Here is a 15,197-nt window from a genome sequence, read left to right as displayed (position 1 = left end):
AAATAGCTCCTTCCTTCCGTTTATGCAATACAAAGTGAGTTAAACAAAAAATGCAAGAACTAGCTGAATCGTGTTTATTAAAAATACAGATACTTACAAGTATCTTCTGCAACAATTTGCTTCCAAACTTTTCTCCAATTTCGCAAAAACGGAGCTCAAACTTTCTTAACAATCTGTACAACATCCTCATCGCAAAGAATATGATCCAAGCCGACTTTCTGAGGCTGATGCTTCACTGAAGAGCCCCAAACCAAGGCACTGAAAAAAATAGTTTAAACCAAATGTAATCTAATTAACAATTAGCCATGTAATTTGTAACAAATTACTAAAGTAATGTTCATTCATAGTTACCTAATGTAATCTGATTAATTTTTATTTAATTATTACATATTTTTTTTTGTTAAACAAAATGTTTGAAATTATATCATGAAAGTTGGTATGACATCTCGATTAAAAATGAAGAAACAGGTGTTTCAAATTTATTGAAAATTCCACCCCCAGGCTTAAAATTAGTGTAGTCTTAATTTTTTTAAGAAGTTATGAAATTGGTAGGATTTTTGGTAAAAAAATTTAATTTAAAACACCTGTATCATGCTTTTTAAAAATTCCATCATCAAGGGGGTATATCAGTTATTTTTGAAAGTTCCACCTCCAAGGGGGTTAATAGGGATTCCATTGTGCACATTTAATAATAATGTCTTATATCATCATAATTTTCTTCTTTCAACACAAGAATACTTGTTTTGCAATTACGAAAGATTAATTATATATTTCATTTATTATTGTTATTAATTTATTAATTAATTGCGATGTTTCGCCATAATTTTTTGCCAAAAAAATTGATTATAGTTGTAATATTTCTCAATCTTCTAGGATTTTTCTATTTTTTTACTTGGCACATATCAAATTCGTTCACAATATTTTGAACAGTTTTTTCGTGGAAATATATTAGTTTATGATAACTTAATGTATTTTCACATTGTTGCAAAACCAGGACTCTTCTTCGTCGAAAATTTAAATTTACTCAAATTAAATAAACAAATATTTCAATGTTTACGTACGGTGTAGCAATTACTTTAGCTGTGAAAATAAACAACTTCTTCCAGGGTTTATTACTAAAAATACAAATACGTATATATTTTATCTAACCATTTATTTACTTCTCAAATTTTGTTCTAAAATTATGAGATGAGACGTTCTTCATAACCAAAATTTTCTTTTTGTTGCAAAAATATTATCTTTGGTTACTTAACTATTTAGTTTCTGTCATCTACAGCAGTGATTTTACTGTGTTTGTTATAACTTATAATATTTATTTGTCCGAGCATTTAGTTGTTAGGGCTTTATTATCCTAGAATTTTCTATAAAAAATGTTAGTAAATTACATGACATAATTATTATTTAGTTTGTTATCAGTTATTTTGTTCATTTTTTTTAATGTGGTAAATTCAAATTTCAAATAGGTTTGTGTGAAACAAACTACGAAATTAAAATTTTGGCGTCAAATTTACTTGACATCATCAAGGGGGTATATTAGTTATTTTTGGAAGTTCCACCTCCAAGGGGGTTAATAGGGATTCCATTGTGCACATTTAATAATAATGTCTTATATCATCATAATTTTCTTCTTTCAACACAAGAATACTTGTTTTTTCCTGAAAATATGGACAGTGGACATCTTTTGCCATGATACACGAACAATTTTTTAGCGGGTGTTCAGAAGTTAACATTTTTTGAGAGATTTAAACAAAAAAACATTGCCACTCATAATCTTCACTTTAGAAAATTGAGACTAAAATCATTTTTAGTTTATCTAATTATTGGCAAATTAATCGATTACTTTTCATTTTAATTAACACATAGCTAATTATGACTAATAAAAAGATACAATTACAGTGTAATTGAATACAGAGTAATCAGATTACATTGTAATTAGCTTAGTCTGTAATAAGTTAATAACATTTTTAATTAAAAAAACTCACTATTTGAATTCTTTCGCGATGCTCCTATGCAGTTTATTACAAAAGTCTTGAATAGATGTATGCTCTGAGTGTAAAACCACTGGGGAATTGTAATCCGGAAGCTGGCCTTTCGGTTTTGTGTAACTAAAATAATTAGTTATAAAAAAGTCAACAAAAAATTACTCAATTACATCCTAACTAGTTTGAGGTACTCCCACATTTTCTCAAGCAAATCGTCGAAATTCCACCTGTGGTGGGCCGAAATAGGAACACAGTGAGGGATTTTGTAGATAATATCCAACTCCTCAATACTTATTTGATCTGAAATTCAGCCAACTAAATCACAATAAACGCAAAAACTCGGGGAAATACCGATTTTGTTGAGTATGTAAATGCACGGGACGTAGATTCGGTTCCCTTCAATCACATCGATTAGATCATCACTGGTGGCGTCATACTTTAGCGTAACATCAGCATTGTGTATTTTATACTCGGACAAGATTGACTTAACCGTGTCCGAATCAAGCTCAGACTGGGGCACCATGCAGTTCAAATTGATCCCCCCCTTGTCCTTCTTCTTGAAATAAATATTGGGGGGCTGTTTATTCAGCCTCAGGCCGAACCCTTCCAACTCATGCTCGATCAATTTTTTATGATGCAAAGGCTTCAGAACATCCAAACAGAGGAAAATCAGCGAACACGTCCGCGCGACGGCTATGACCTGCCGGCCGCGCCCCTTGCCGTCCTTCGCCCCCTCGATAATCCCCGGCAAATCGAGTAGCTGGATTTTAGCCCCCTTGTATTTAATACAGCCGGGGACTGTCGTAAGCGTTGTAAATTCATAAGCGGCCACTTCGGAGTAAACCCCCGCTAGGTTGCTAAGTAGGGTGGATTTACCGACGGAGGGGAACCCCACGAAACCAACGCGGGCATCCCCTGTTTTGGCCACGTCGAAGCCCTCGCCGGTGCCGCCACCGCCCCCTTTGGGGGTGATCAGTTCGCGGCGTAATTTGGCCAAACGGGCCTTCAGTAGCCCCAAATGGCCAGCGGTGGCTTTGTTTTTTTGGGTTCGTGCCATCTGGAAAGTGGGGTTAGGGGAGGAAATTTTGGGTTTTTTCACAAGTACTTACTTCCGCCTCGATTGCGGCGATTTTTTCTAAAATTGTACTCATTTTTTTAGATTATGTAGGCGCTTCAAGTGATAATAATAACGTTTTGTGCGAAAACCAAGCAGTTTGCGATACACGTTGCTCGCATGCGGCTGTGGAATTTTGACATATAAAAAAGCGCTAATTTTGAATTCTGTCATTTTTTTGTGAATTCGGCAATAAAATAACCAAGTGATACTTTTCGGAACTCATACGTTATTCAAAAAGTATGAATTTAACGCTTAGAATGTTATTTGCAACTCAATAATTTATCCAATACAGTAAAACCTCTCAATAACGGACACCAATTGGGGAATTTTTAATTCTCCGTTGTGGAGAGATGTCCAGTAATGGGTGGTGGAAATTTTAATGTAGGTTTTGTTACGTTCCTACAACAAAGTCCGTTGTAAAGAAGTGTCCGTTATTCGGAAGATTTCACTATATTTCAGATATAGACCGATTGCAAACACCTGTATTTTCAGTTTTTACCAAAACTTTGACAAAAATTTAAAAAATCCCAAATTCACAACTTTTGCAACCAACTGTTTAATATTCTTATAAAATAATGTGCCGAACGTAATTTTAGTAAATAAATGGCCGCCTTTATCAAAATGTCGTTTATTCGACAACCGTAACAAAAGTAACTCGAAAGCTGTTTTTTAAGGGAAATAATTCACTCTTTTTTCTTGGTCTGAACCTACACAATTTAAGAATCTTTGCATTATCAACTGCTTATTGTTATACACATCGTTAAATGAATTAGACGGCATATAATACTCTCGTCTTGACATCTGGGAACTGGGCAATTCGGGATAAGACAAAGGTAAATGACTTTCATCATAATAACTATTACTTCGATCAAGATCAAAATCCTGAAAGGGAATATTTTCCCGATTTCGGGCAAAACTCCTTTGTGACCTCTCATAGAAATCGATATTAGGTACTGGTTTATAGTACTGAGGATTATTCCTATAGTCAAAGGGGTCATAATCCCTATCCATGTTTCGTCTAATATAGGCATAACCATCACAATCATCCATATGCCCCCTGGGATAACATCGAGGAGTACCATCAAAGAGGTGTCTCTGACTGTTGTAGTGTTCCCTCCTGTCGGGAAAATCTTGTGAAATGTTTAAATAAGGATTTTGACCCAAATCCACATAATGACGATTAATAGGACGCTCTTCACACATCATCTTGTAAAAATCATTCGGTGTCTCAAAACCTCGACCATTACTTATTGGAAACATATGTGCAGGTGCACGGCTTTGGTACGGGTAAGGGTGTGACTTTTGTGTCAGAAAACTATCATCGGAACGGTTTTGATAATGACTGGGCTCAGCCATTGGTTGAAAGAACCGACTTCGACAAATCTGGTTTGTATTTTTCCTTAGCATTTCAGGCGGGGACGGTTCTCGACAATCAAAAGGATGTCTCACTTCCTTCGCCTCATTTTCAAAAAGACCTTCTTTATCAAAACTGTTTGATTTATCACTTTCTAGCTCCGAAGGTGGACCACAATCGAATTTCATCAAAGCCGACTCAAGGGAATCGTTAAAAGGATCCTCAAATATGTTCATATTTTCAGTGTTGTTTTTTTCCCCACTTTCGGTCATTGTTGTTGTATATTCCAAATTTTCTGAATTACGTGCCCCATTATTACGACGAGGTGTCAGACAAAAGTTAGAATCATTTTCAAAATAACGGCTTCGGTCGCAAACTTCTTTAACCACATTTTCCACCAACTTGGGTTTTTCAAAAATTTTGTTTTTCTTGGGAGTACTTTCAGTCTTTTCCGATTGTGACAATAGTTGATTGTAATACTGATTCGGGGTCTGAATTTGACTAAATTTTTCTTGCCGTTTGGTTGGTGATACGAGACCGAAGAGCGAAATGGACGCAAAATCACCAACTTTCTCCAAAATATCATTTCGTCTACTGTTCTCTTCCATTGATAAGTTGGCACAGTCTTTATCAGTCAATGGAAACACGACCTTCTGTTGCGACGAATTTAACTTAACCGGAGTTCGAGAATTTGCAAAATTCGACTTTTGAGTTTTGTTTGACATCGTTTCAATATTTTGGTTTGTAGATGACGATGAAGCTCGACTAGTTGACAAGCTTTAAAAAAATAATAAACTTAAAAAAACATATTAAAAAAATATACCATTCATTCTCATTCGGCCGGTTATAACCGATCTTCGGCGAGAATTTAACCGAGGGAGAGTATGTCAAGGGCGACCTCCACGTTATTTTAGTGGTACTTTTAGGTTTATCTTCACTTTCGTTCCAAGAAAATTCTTTTTTATGAGACAACTTTTTAGGGGTGTAGTAAAACTTTTTCACGATAGATTTGGCATCTTCACACTGTCATTTAACAAAAAGTTTCGGTAATTGTATCAAAATAAAAATACTTACTTCAGGTTTTAAACTAATTTGGTAGTCATTGTTGACGTTCAATTCATTTTTCTGAAATTAAATTCAAATAAGAAAATTACAAACTTACAAATACTAACGTCACGTGACGGCGAAAGATCATATCTTGAAGCAACCAAAACGGGAATCTTTTCAATTTTGTCTTCAGGTGCCGGTGAAGGACGAAAAACTGAATTGTTTACGATTTTTTCCTCACTTGTGTTATTATTGTTTAAACTTATGTCACTATGGATTATAATCTTGTTCGCATTTCGATCTTCATTCGTCTCAATTTTGGCCTTTTTTGCCTTTCAAAAGTGTAAATTTCAGTTGTAAATAAACAAAAAACTTACCGGATTCGGTGGCTCTATATTTTTTTTGCACTTCATGTACATGTCGATAAAAGTTTGCATGTAAGTCGGATCTTCGGTATTCTTTTTCAGAGTTTTAGGTTCGGGTTTACGAACGACTTGGGCCGTTTCGTATTTCGCGGTACAATCGATGCCCACTAGACTCAACAAATAATTATTATTTAAATTTAGGACAGTAACAGTTAAATTACCCCAATCCTCACTAATGAAGTGAGCTTCAATTACGTCCAGATTTTTTTCGTGCAAATCCACAAATCGGACAACGTCCGGGTTTTCAATAAAGTAGGAGTGACTAAGCGACAAAATATAACTCGTTTTTATTTTTTTATTATTTTTTTTCACTTACCTGTACTTTTCGTAAAGCAAAATATTATTGGAAGAATCACCAACCAAAAGATACATCAATGAATTTCGATTGACGGTGCACTTAGTTTCCAAATCTTGCGCATTCATTAGCGAAATCGCCAATTTTATTTGGGTGTTACTGTGCACTTGTAGTTCCATTTCGTATTTTGGTAAATGCTGGATTTGTTCCAGAATTTTGTTACCAGCTGGTGGTTTTTTGTTAATTAATAATTCAATTTCTCGCGCTTCGCACTCTGATATTAGTTGAAAGGAGGTTTTGCCGGCATTGACCAATTGAGATGACATCACATTTCCAATTCCAGGCAATTGTTTGCTAACAAATGGCGAATTTTCCCATAGTTTTACATGAAAGCATTTTGCTAAAATAATTGTGCTGAGCAATGCCTGGAAACATTTTTCCTTCGATTCCAGGTATTCAATCAAACCTGGAAAAATCGTCACTGAGACAAAAACTTTAATTAATTTATTTAATTGTTTACATTTGACGATTCTTTCGCCATTTCGCATGATTTTTAACGTTTCTGAGAGAATCGAGTGGTCACAAATGTCCAGACAGCCCAAAACTGCTTGAATAATACTGGAAAAAAATTACGAAGTTACGAAAAACAAGCACAGTGTTAGAATTATACCAATTAATTTTCATGTCCAAAGTCTTGATTTTGCCGTTCAGTGGAAATCTTATTGTTTGTCTATTGCGGCACTTGTTTAACAAATTCAGGCATTTTTTATCGTTGACTCGCAAATACATTTCGGAGAACTCAGAACACTTGGAGATCAAATGCAGGATTTGTTGCAAAATTTCGCCTCCATTTATCTAAATTATCCGAAAAAAAATAAAAATAACGAAACAGCCTAAGTCAATTTTTTTTCAAAAAATTAATAATAAAAATAAATAGTAATTAAAATCTTGCAAACGGTATTATTTACAAAAATTACAGATTTAAAATCTGATGAATCCAGCGTAACAAAGTATTAAGTCCAAATTATTTATAAAATAAATGGTGACATAGAAAAAAACTGAAAAAAATAATATTGTGGTAGCAACAAAAAATAAATAAATAAAAACACCATGTGGTAATTTTTGTCAAAAAAAAAATACACATCCTTAATAACAAATTTTTACCGATTTTTGGAAATCAAGTTGCAGAAAGCCGTTTTTTCTGCTTAAACTGTTCAAAAAAGCATTGTCAGCCAAAGGCCGAGAAAAAATTCAAGTCCAAATTTACATTCAGGATCAATAATTGTACATAACTTTATTTCCAAATTAATATGCAAAAAGTGAAATTCAGTAAATTATTTTTTCTTAATACGTTGTCGATTAATAGTGGTTTCTATGCGAAGTTCTTGGAAAATGTTTGACAACCGAAGAACTGTAGCTGACCAAAGAAGAAAAAATTGTCGTAAACAAAATTCCGGATAATGTAATACAACATATTAAAAATCACATGAACAGTTATCCTGCTTACGATAGTCTTTATTGTCTTTACTGTAAGTACAAAAAAACTTCAATAAAGATTTCATGAAAGTATCTTCAGTCTTGAAATACAATCTACGATTGTATTAAACAAATCTTAATTTGTTTATTTTTGTGTTTGAAATTGACTGTTTTACACATTTATTTTAATGTTTTTCAGCAAGCGATTATATTTTTTAATCGTTGTTTTTTAAATTTTTTTTATTTATTTTTTGATCGTCTAGTAGTACAAATTTATTTTCATTTCAGTTTTTCCACAAAGGTTTCAGAGTTTCAGATTTTTTCGGGTTTAGATAGGGTATTTCACATTTTCGAAATTAAATTTAATATACTTTGAGGGTCATAGCTTCGAATTTTGATTTACGAAATATAGGAGTTTAGTTTTTTAGGCATTTCAGCTTGATATAACTAAGAAAATTCAAGTTCTAAGAGTTATATGTTTTTGGATCTGTTTTTCCTTTAGGGCAAAGCATTTTTGGATGGTTTAATAATCAACTAACTTTCTTATTTGATCAAAAAAAATTAGGAAATATTCAAAAAATAATTAAAACTTAAATCGTTATGAAATAGTTGTTATTCTGTTGTTGTTTATCTTTTATTTACATTTATATTATATTATCTTTTACATTTATATCTTCTGTATTTATATTGTTTTGTTGTTATCAAATGGATATTTTTTTATGTTATTATCATTTTAGTATCTTTTCTAATTCTTTTCTACAGTGAAATTTTCGTACAATTATACATAGTCTGTTAATGATTGTTTTTAATTTTAATTAAATTCACAAATTTTAGTAAATGAATTTTGTTATAACTAGAAATAAATGTCAATATGCTTTTTTATTAGTTTTATGTTATTTTTGTATTCCAAAGACGCTCAAGCAACAGATTTGTTTCATTTCACTACAAGTATCGGAAAGTTAATTTGTCATTTTTCCTCTACCGCATTATTTTATTAGGTTCAGAAAATGCTCCGATTTTGTATCTCGTTTCCTCTCCTAACTTATAGTCCACCGTAGTCCTGAATATTGAGCATTTTGGACTTAGGCTTTTTTCTTTTTCTCTCTCAAATTTATTTACCTGTGTAAACAATTTCATAGTTTCGAAGGCGAGGTAATATTTAGCCATTGCCGCCCCAACCGGAGTCGCCTTGAGAAGAACGTCTTGATCTATTGTTAACATTCCCGCTTTAATTAATTTATTCAGCTCGATTTGACACATCTCTGGAATAAAAAACATGCAATTGTGTCCCACCGGAACTCATCAGTAACTCCACCTAGAAGCCTCCGGTCTACCGCAGCCGGATCCGAGCTCGGTGGTAGGCCGTAATGTCTCGGATTTTTCTTCGCTCGAATGTAGAGAAAAGTGGAAGTAAGCCAACGTAGTGCAACTTCAAGGCCTGTGATGGTCTGCAAAACCACCTCAGCATTCAAATGCTCGATTAAATGTCGGTGCAAATTCGATTCGATGGGTTCTAAACCACCGATCATTTTTTCAAACTTCTCCTGAAAAAATCGACGTTACGCTCGGGGAGCACACACAATGCAACATTTATTATACACGCGTTACAATTATTCAGCGCTTTATTATTATAATTGGCGGTAATTCATTAACGCAAGGCGGTTTTTGTTTAAAAAAATATTCGGGATTGTTTATTTCCTGATTTGTCCAAACTGGTGGTCCGCTAAATAAATATCAATTAAAGGATTAAATATTTTTTTACTTATTTGCCGAAAACTGTAAATTACGAACAAGTTACTTTATTTCAAACAGCACGAGGTATTTTAGCAAATTCTGTGTGATTTTTTTAACAGATAATTGTTTTATTTTATTTTTAGACCATTACGAACTATTACTGCATTAATAAATAAACTCCTCGGAAAATTTAGGGATATTGGTATTTTAATACAGAGTGAAGCAAATAAAGTAACGCACAAAATTCATATCTTTATTTGTCGTTAAAAAAATCCTCGAACACGTTGATTTTTGTTTCTATAACAGATATTATACTATTTCTTTCTACTCTATCGAAAAGACAAAATATCACTATAACAGCAATGGTAGATATTTCGAATTAACGGATTGACATTAACTTTTTTCTCTTAAACTTAGTAAGTTCTGTTATAGACAAAAAAGTATTATACACGACGATAAAGATTCTTTATCTCCTCTTGAACATAATCTTTTCACTCGTGCATAAACAATCTCTTGATCGTCTTGTATAATAAATAACTAGTATTTTACAGGTGCAGTCTTTTAGGTACCTTATACCATTGATTTCTCTCAACGAAAACAATGGTATAATGTACAATGGTATAAGATAAAATAAGATAAGATAAGAAAAAATGTCGTATATCACACGTGATCGAAATGCCATTATAAAGCTCGTGAGAAGTGGCCCACTCGAGCGCAAGCGCACTTGTGAGCCAAAATTTTCACTCGCATATTAAATGTTAAATTTAGACACCATTGTGTCACAGTGACATTTTTATGAAGTCATTAGTTTTTGAGTTATGTTGCAATTTTTTAATGACAACTCACATTTTTATTACTATTTGTGACAGTATACTCTTTTATATTTATGGAAAGTAATAAGAAAATAAAAAAAGTAAAAAAACAAACAAAAAAGTAAAAAAGAATGAAAAATTATATCAAAACTCAAAATCGAATGACCATAATGTCAAAATGTAGTTCTTTTCGACCTTTTTGAAGATACTTGAAAAAATGACCCATAACAAAGATATGAATTTTGGGTACTACTTTGGTTCACTTTGTATATCTCAGGGTACCATCTTCATTTTAATATAACTCTCTTTAACTTTCTACAAGATCGATGTTTTGTATCTTGCTTACATTTTGTCGTAATTTATATTATATTTCTGCAAGAAGTCTTATTTTTTTTAATACAATAAAGTAAGTCCACTTGTTTTAATATTATCCCTTCCTGTTCTAAACAAACCTGCCAATCCGGCAGAGATTTGGTCTAATTTTCGTTTTTTATATCGGTTCAATTCTTCTCTTAATGCTTGTAGGTCTATAAGTTGTAAGCTGTTGTTGGTGGCAGTACCCTTTCATTCCATTTTACTGTTTGTACTGTCAAAACAGTTAAGAAAGATGTGTTACGCCACTGAATCATCGCAATTATTGCGACTTTGACAAGCCTTTTGCATAGTTGTGTAATAAATTTGACATGGTCATTCCTTCCTACATATTCGTGAGAATGCTACTGCTCACAAATTCTTCTAATATGCATATAATTGGCTTACCCATCTGTGTGAATGATGGTTGCATCTAATTATTAATATTCATTCGTTTTGTAACATGTTTGGATTTTTACTTGATGTGAATCCTCAATCGGATTATCTTCCTACGATAATGACTCAATCGAATTGGGCAAGGAATAAAGGGCGTATCTGCCACTTATCAAAAAACGGAACAATAGTCGCAAAGTTTGGCCAACAATTTCCAACTTTCGATTTTTAATTAAAACGAGAACAACAGTTTCCTAAAACTGTGTGAACATTCCATCACACCCGACCGTTGCATCTTCCTCTGGAGGAGCACAACCTTGACGACGGCTTGAGGGGGTCTCATATAAAATCGTACCAGTTCCAGTCTCACTCAGTCTGTTTCTGTTTTTGGACCATCACAAAAATGAAATTATTTGTTACTGTTTGTTTAATTGCATCGTGTCTTGCGGCCCCCCAACAAGGATATGAAGCCCCTGCGCCGGTAAGTCCCCCCTTTGGAGTAACCCCAACTTCACAGAACATACATCTTTCAGTACGATTTTAACTACAAAGTTGAGAATCCTCCAACGAACACATACTTCGGCCAAAACGAAGTCGGGGACATAACCGGGAGGGTCACAGGGTCGTACTACGTCTACCTCCCAGATGGGAGATTAATGACAGTGGAGTACGTCAGTGACCAGAATGGGTACGTCCCCAGGATCAGTTTCACGCAAAATGGACATCCTGTGCAAGGCTGAATCTTCCGATTGTATTATATTTGATAAGCTTATTTATACCATTTTTGTACACTGCTTTCGCAATAAACCATAACTCTTACCTTCTCTCTTGATGTGGTTAGGATAAGGGCAGTGGCTTCAGTGTCATACTGGGGCCGACCGGCCCTTCCGATCATTTGCAAAAGGGCCGTTTCGGTATAATCCCTGAACCCGCCACTGGTGTAACACTTCGTTGACTTAATTATGACCAAATGGGCTGGGAGGTTCACACCCATTGCTAGTGTGCTAGTCGTGACCAAAACCGGAAGTTCATTGTTGCGAAATAAGTTTTCGATCGCACGTCTCGTTTCCGGCAGCATACCAGCATGGTGGTACCCCACACCATGAATGAGGGTTTCTTTGGCTTTAGCGTCGGAAATTGTCGATGCTACTTCTACAATGCGCTGCTTTTGCTCCGGTTTTAGACCGATTGTCAAGTGTTGGACTATGTGTCTGGCCGTCATTTCCACGATCTTCCGGGTACTGCAAAAAATCTACAAAGGGGAGTTAACAGAAGGGTTCACTTAATTAGAGAGTGGGTACAAGAGTGGGCTTCCCGTGCGAATATTGCATCATCAAGGAGTGCAATTTGTAGTTTAGGGCCAAATCGAACTTGAAGGGAGTCGATTTCGGGGGTTCTGAGTACCCTAAGACGATTTTGTTGAGCCTAACTGGGCGAAAATCGTCGGAGAATTTGAAAGACTTGGCATTGTTCCACTCGGCGATATCCTCGATGTTTGCGATGGTTGCAGAAACAGCAATGAAGCGGATTTTATGGTTTAAATCGTGCGTTTTAACCGATTCTTCGATGGTTTTCATCCGGCAAACCTTGAAATGCGAGTCAATTAAAGGTTTCGTCGGATTAAGTCATACAATTGTTTCGAGAGTCGATCCACGACACTCTTCATTGAGCAGATGAACTTCGTCAATCATGAAGAGTTTTACGATTTCAACCAAGTCGAGGTTCTCGCGCCATTTGCGTGTGAGACAGTCCCACTTTTCCGGGGTTGTGATTATAAGGTTGTAGTTTCGGAGACTTTGGAAGTCGATATTTTCGCTATCGCCGGTCACTGAAATTGGGTTTATGCCAAAATTTGAGAATTTTTTGTTCCAATCTACTAATCGCTCCTCACATAGGGCTTTCATGGGACAAACTGTAATGAGTGTATTAAGCGAAAGCAACACAAAATGTGGATCAAACGTACTGTAGACAATTTTAAATTTTTGTGATGACTCGGAAGCTATCAAAAGTCGGACTATTGCTAGTTCGAAAATTGCCGTTTTTCCTGAACCAGTCGGTGCAGACACGACTATTGATTGGTCTAAAAAATCAATTTATTTTTGTTCAATTTTTTTAAATTAAGTCACCTGTGTAAAAAGCATCGTCGATTAGTTTTGACTGAATCGGATTGAAGCAGAGATATTCTGCGAAAACTTCTTGGTAAGGCTGAGGGATTTCTTCAACAGGTCGCAAATCATTAAGACTAAAATGTATTGTTCAGTATTAATTAATTTTTAAATAATTATTAAACAGCTTGATCTCAAGGTTTTTTATTATTATCCTTACGATCAAAACAATTGAACCTCATTAAGAGATATTCTAAACCGTTAATTAAATTATTCTTGAATTTGATGCGCTTTAGAGCAAAACGAAAAAAAATGTTTCACTGAACGCTGGAAATTAAAATGTTAACAAAACATACTAAAGCTGAAAATTAACATAATTAACAGTTAAATGAGTTTTTTTAAGTGTATGTAAATTAGCATGGCTTCTAAAAATGATAAAAGATCGGTTTACCAAAAGCGAAATTAAAATTTAATTCAGAATTAAACTATATCGACATTAAGTTGCCATTTAAAATGCACTGGCAATAATGTCAAGTTATTCTCGAATTAAAATTTGAATGCAATTAAAATGTGCTGTAAATTATCTTCATCATTGATACACATTTTTTGTAAATTAAGAAGTCATAAAATCAATAAATTCACAACAATAAATAAAAACTATAAGGATAAAAAACAATTAATTTGAATAAGGAAAAGGCAACTCTACCTACGCCTTTAATTCAACTTTAGTCTTTTTATTAAACAAAAATATTAAAATAGTGGTTCGTTTTGGCTCTTGGATTTAAAGGTGTTTCCATTTAAAAACAACAATTAAAAAACATTTATTAATGTTCACGTCTCTTTTAAGAACCACTGTAAATATTTTATTAATTTATGATCAGTTGATCACTTCCTGATAACGAAAGTACAAAAAAAAATTAAGGGTTGCTGTTCCAATTAGTGTCTCGTCTGCTAGAAAGCTGACTCTAATATTGCAAGTACACTTATTTACTATAAAAATTATTTATTTTTAAATTTAGAGCTTTGAGCTTTGAGAAAACTATAAATTATGTAAAAGTAAGGTTGAAAAAAGGAAGAAAAGACAGTATTAACATTACATGGACAAAACTTGAAGGTTTTGACAAAACGGGTTAAAAATGAAAGAGGTTCTAGTTTTAAAAACACTGATGACGTCAGAAGATATAGAAATAATTTATATACGGCATTTAGTTTTTAAACAAAATATCTTTTATTTGCAAAAAAATTATCGAATATAAAAACATACATGTAAACAATCACTTCGGCCAAATTCGAAAAATCGTTGTAATGAGCTCAAAAGTCGGAAACCAACTACAATAATCTATTAAAAAAAAGCCCTGGTTTAAATACACTACTATTGCAATAGAAGCCAGTTTTAAAGCTCAATCTCTCATCAAAAAAATCGCCGTAGTAGGGTGCCATAAATTTTTTTTAAATAATTCAAAAACTAAAAATAAATTCAAAAAAATTATTTTTGAAAAATGATCACATTTTTAAAGTAATTGAGTATGTACTAAATAGTTTCTTTGTGAAATAAATAGTTTAGGCACAAAACGCTTGGTTCCATACTTTTGACTAACCCTGTATGGTATCAAAAGGGATGTTTTCTGACGTCACACTTATGACGTCACAGCTTTTCTACACCACGTGATTAAATTCACTTAAAAGAAATTAAAGGAATTAGGATATTAATAAATTCTAATCAAGTGGTTTTTATCACTTTTTTGGCAAAAATAAGATAAACCTACCACTTCTCGCTGTCAAAGTTTGGCCTAGCAGGGTCTCTAAGATTTTCTCTCAAAATCTCAAAATTATTTCCAAAAACCGAATTTCGGGCAAACATTTTTGCCCCAGCAAGTCACAGTTTACGCCAAATAGTTAAAACAATCCCAATTTGTTGATTTTTCCAATAATTAAACACAAACACTCACACCACTAGAATCTGACGCGTCTCTTTTTTTTTGTATTGTTGGCAAACTGGTGCATTACCCACTTTGATCCAGCTAGTTAAAACTTGTAAATACCTTTCCAAATAATTAAAAAAGTTAAAACCTAGCCAGATTGTACCTAAAATTGGTAAATTTAATT

The 15,197-nt window shown here is 33.7% G+C and overlaps 2 protein-coding genes across 4 annotated transcripts; both read right to left on the bottom strand.

Annotated features, from left to right (window-relative positions):
• Positions 1-59: 59 nt before the first annotated feature.
• Positions 60-3,246, bottom strand: 128up (upstream of RpIII128). Its single transcript, XM_965170.4, has 5 exons — positions 3,092-3,246; positions 2,334-3,039; positions 2,153-2,282; positions 1,983-2,105; positions 60-258 (listed from the first exon to the last, which is right to left on the bottom strand). Exons 1-5 carry the CDS (start codon positions 3,131-3,133, stop codon positions 156-158), a joined length of 1,104 nt encoding a protein of 367 aa, XP_970263.1. The 5' UTR covers positions 3,134-3,246; the 3' UTR covers positions 60-155.
• A 143-nt stretch (positions 3,247-3,389) lies between these two features.
• LOC658889 (probable ATP-dependent DNA helicase HFM1) lies at positions 3,390-15,106 on the bottom strand. 3 transcript variants are annotated; one of them, XM_064357635.1, is made up of 17 exons: positions 14,858-15,106; positions 13,113-13,228; positions 12,950-13,066; positions 12,618-12,898; positions 12,288-12,572; positions 11,807-12,238; positions 9,012-9,240; positions 8,816-8,958; positions 6,891-7,075; positions 6,741-6,838; positions 6,242-6,686; positions 6,087-6,187; positions 5,878-6,032; positions 5,626-5,832; positions 5,528-5,578; positions 5,277-5,476; positions 3,390-5,230 (listed from the first exon to the last, which is right to left on the bottom strand). In XM_064357635.1, exons 1-17 carry the CDS (start codon positions 14,950-14,952, stop codon positions 3,769-3,771), a joined length of 4,602 nt encoding a protein of 1,533 aa, XP_064213705.1. In that variant the 5' UTR covers positions 14,953-15,106; the 3' UTR covers positions 3,390-3,768. The 3 variants fall into 3 exon arrangements, with proteins under 3 accessions (XP_064213705.1, XP_064213707.1, XP_064213706.1); XM_064357637.1 differs by having other exon boundaries at positions 3,390-5,218; XM_064357636.1 differs by having other exon boundaries at positions 5,626-5,823.
• Between the last annotated feature and the right edge of the window lie 91 nt (positions 15,107-15,197).

The sequence above is a fragment of the Tribolium castaneum genome, chromosome 6 (assembly GCF_031307605.1).
Source record: "Tribolium castaneum strain GA2 chromosome 6, icTriCast1.1, whole genome shotgun sequence".
Lineage (NCBI taxonomy): Eukaryota > Metazoa > Arthropoda > Insecta > Coleoptera > Tenebrionidae > Tribolium > Tribolium castaneum.
The sequence above is the reverse complement of the archived record's forward strand: the minus strand, read 5'-3'. Positions and strand labels throughout refer to the sequence as shown.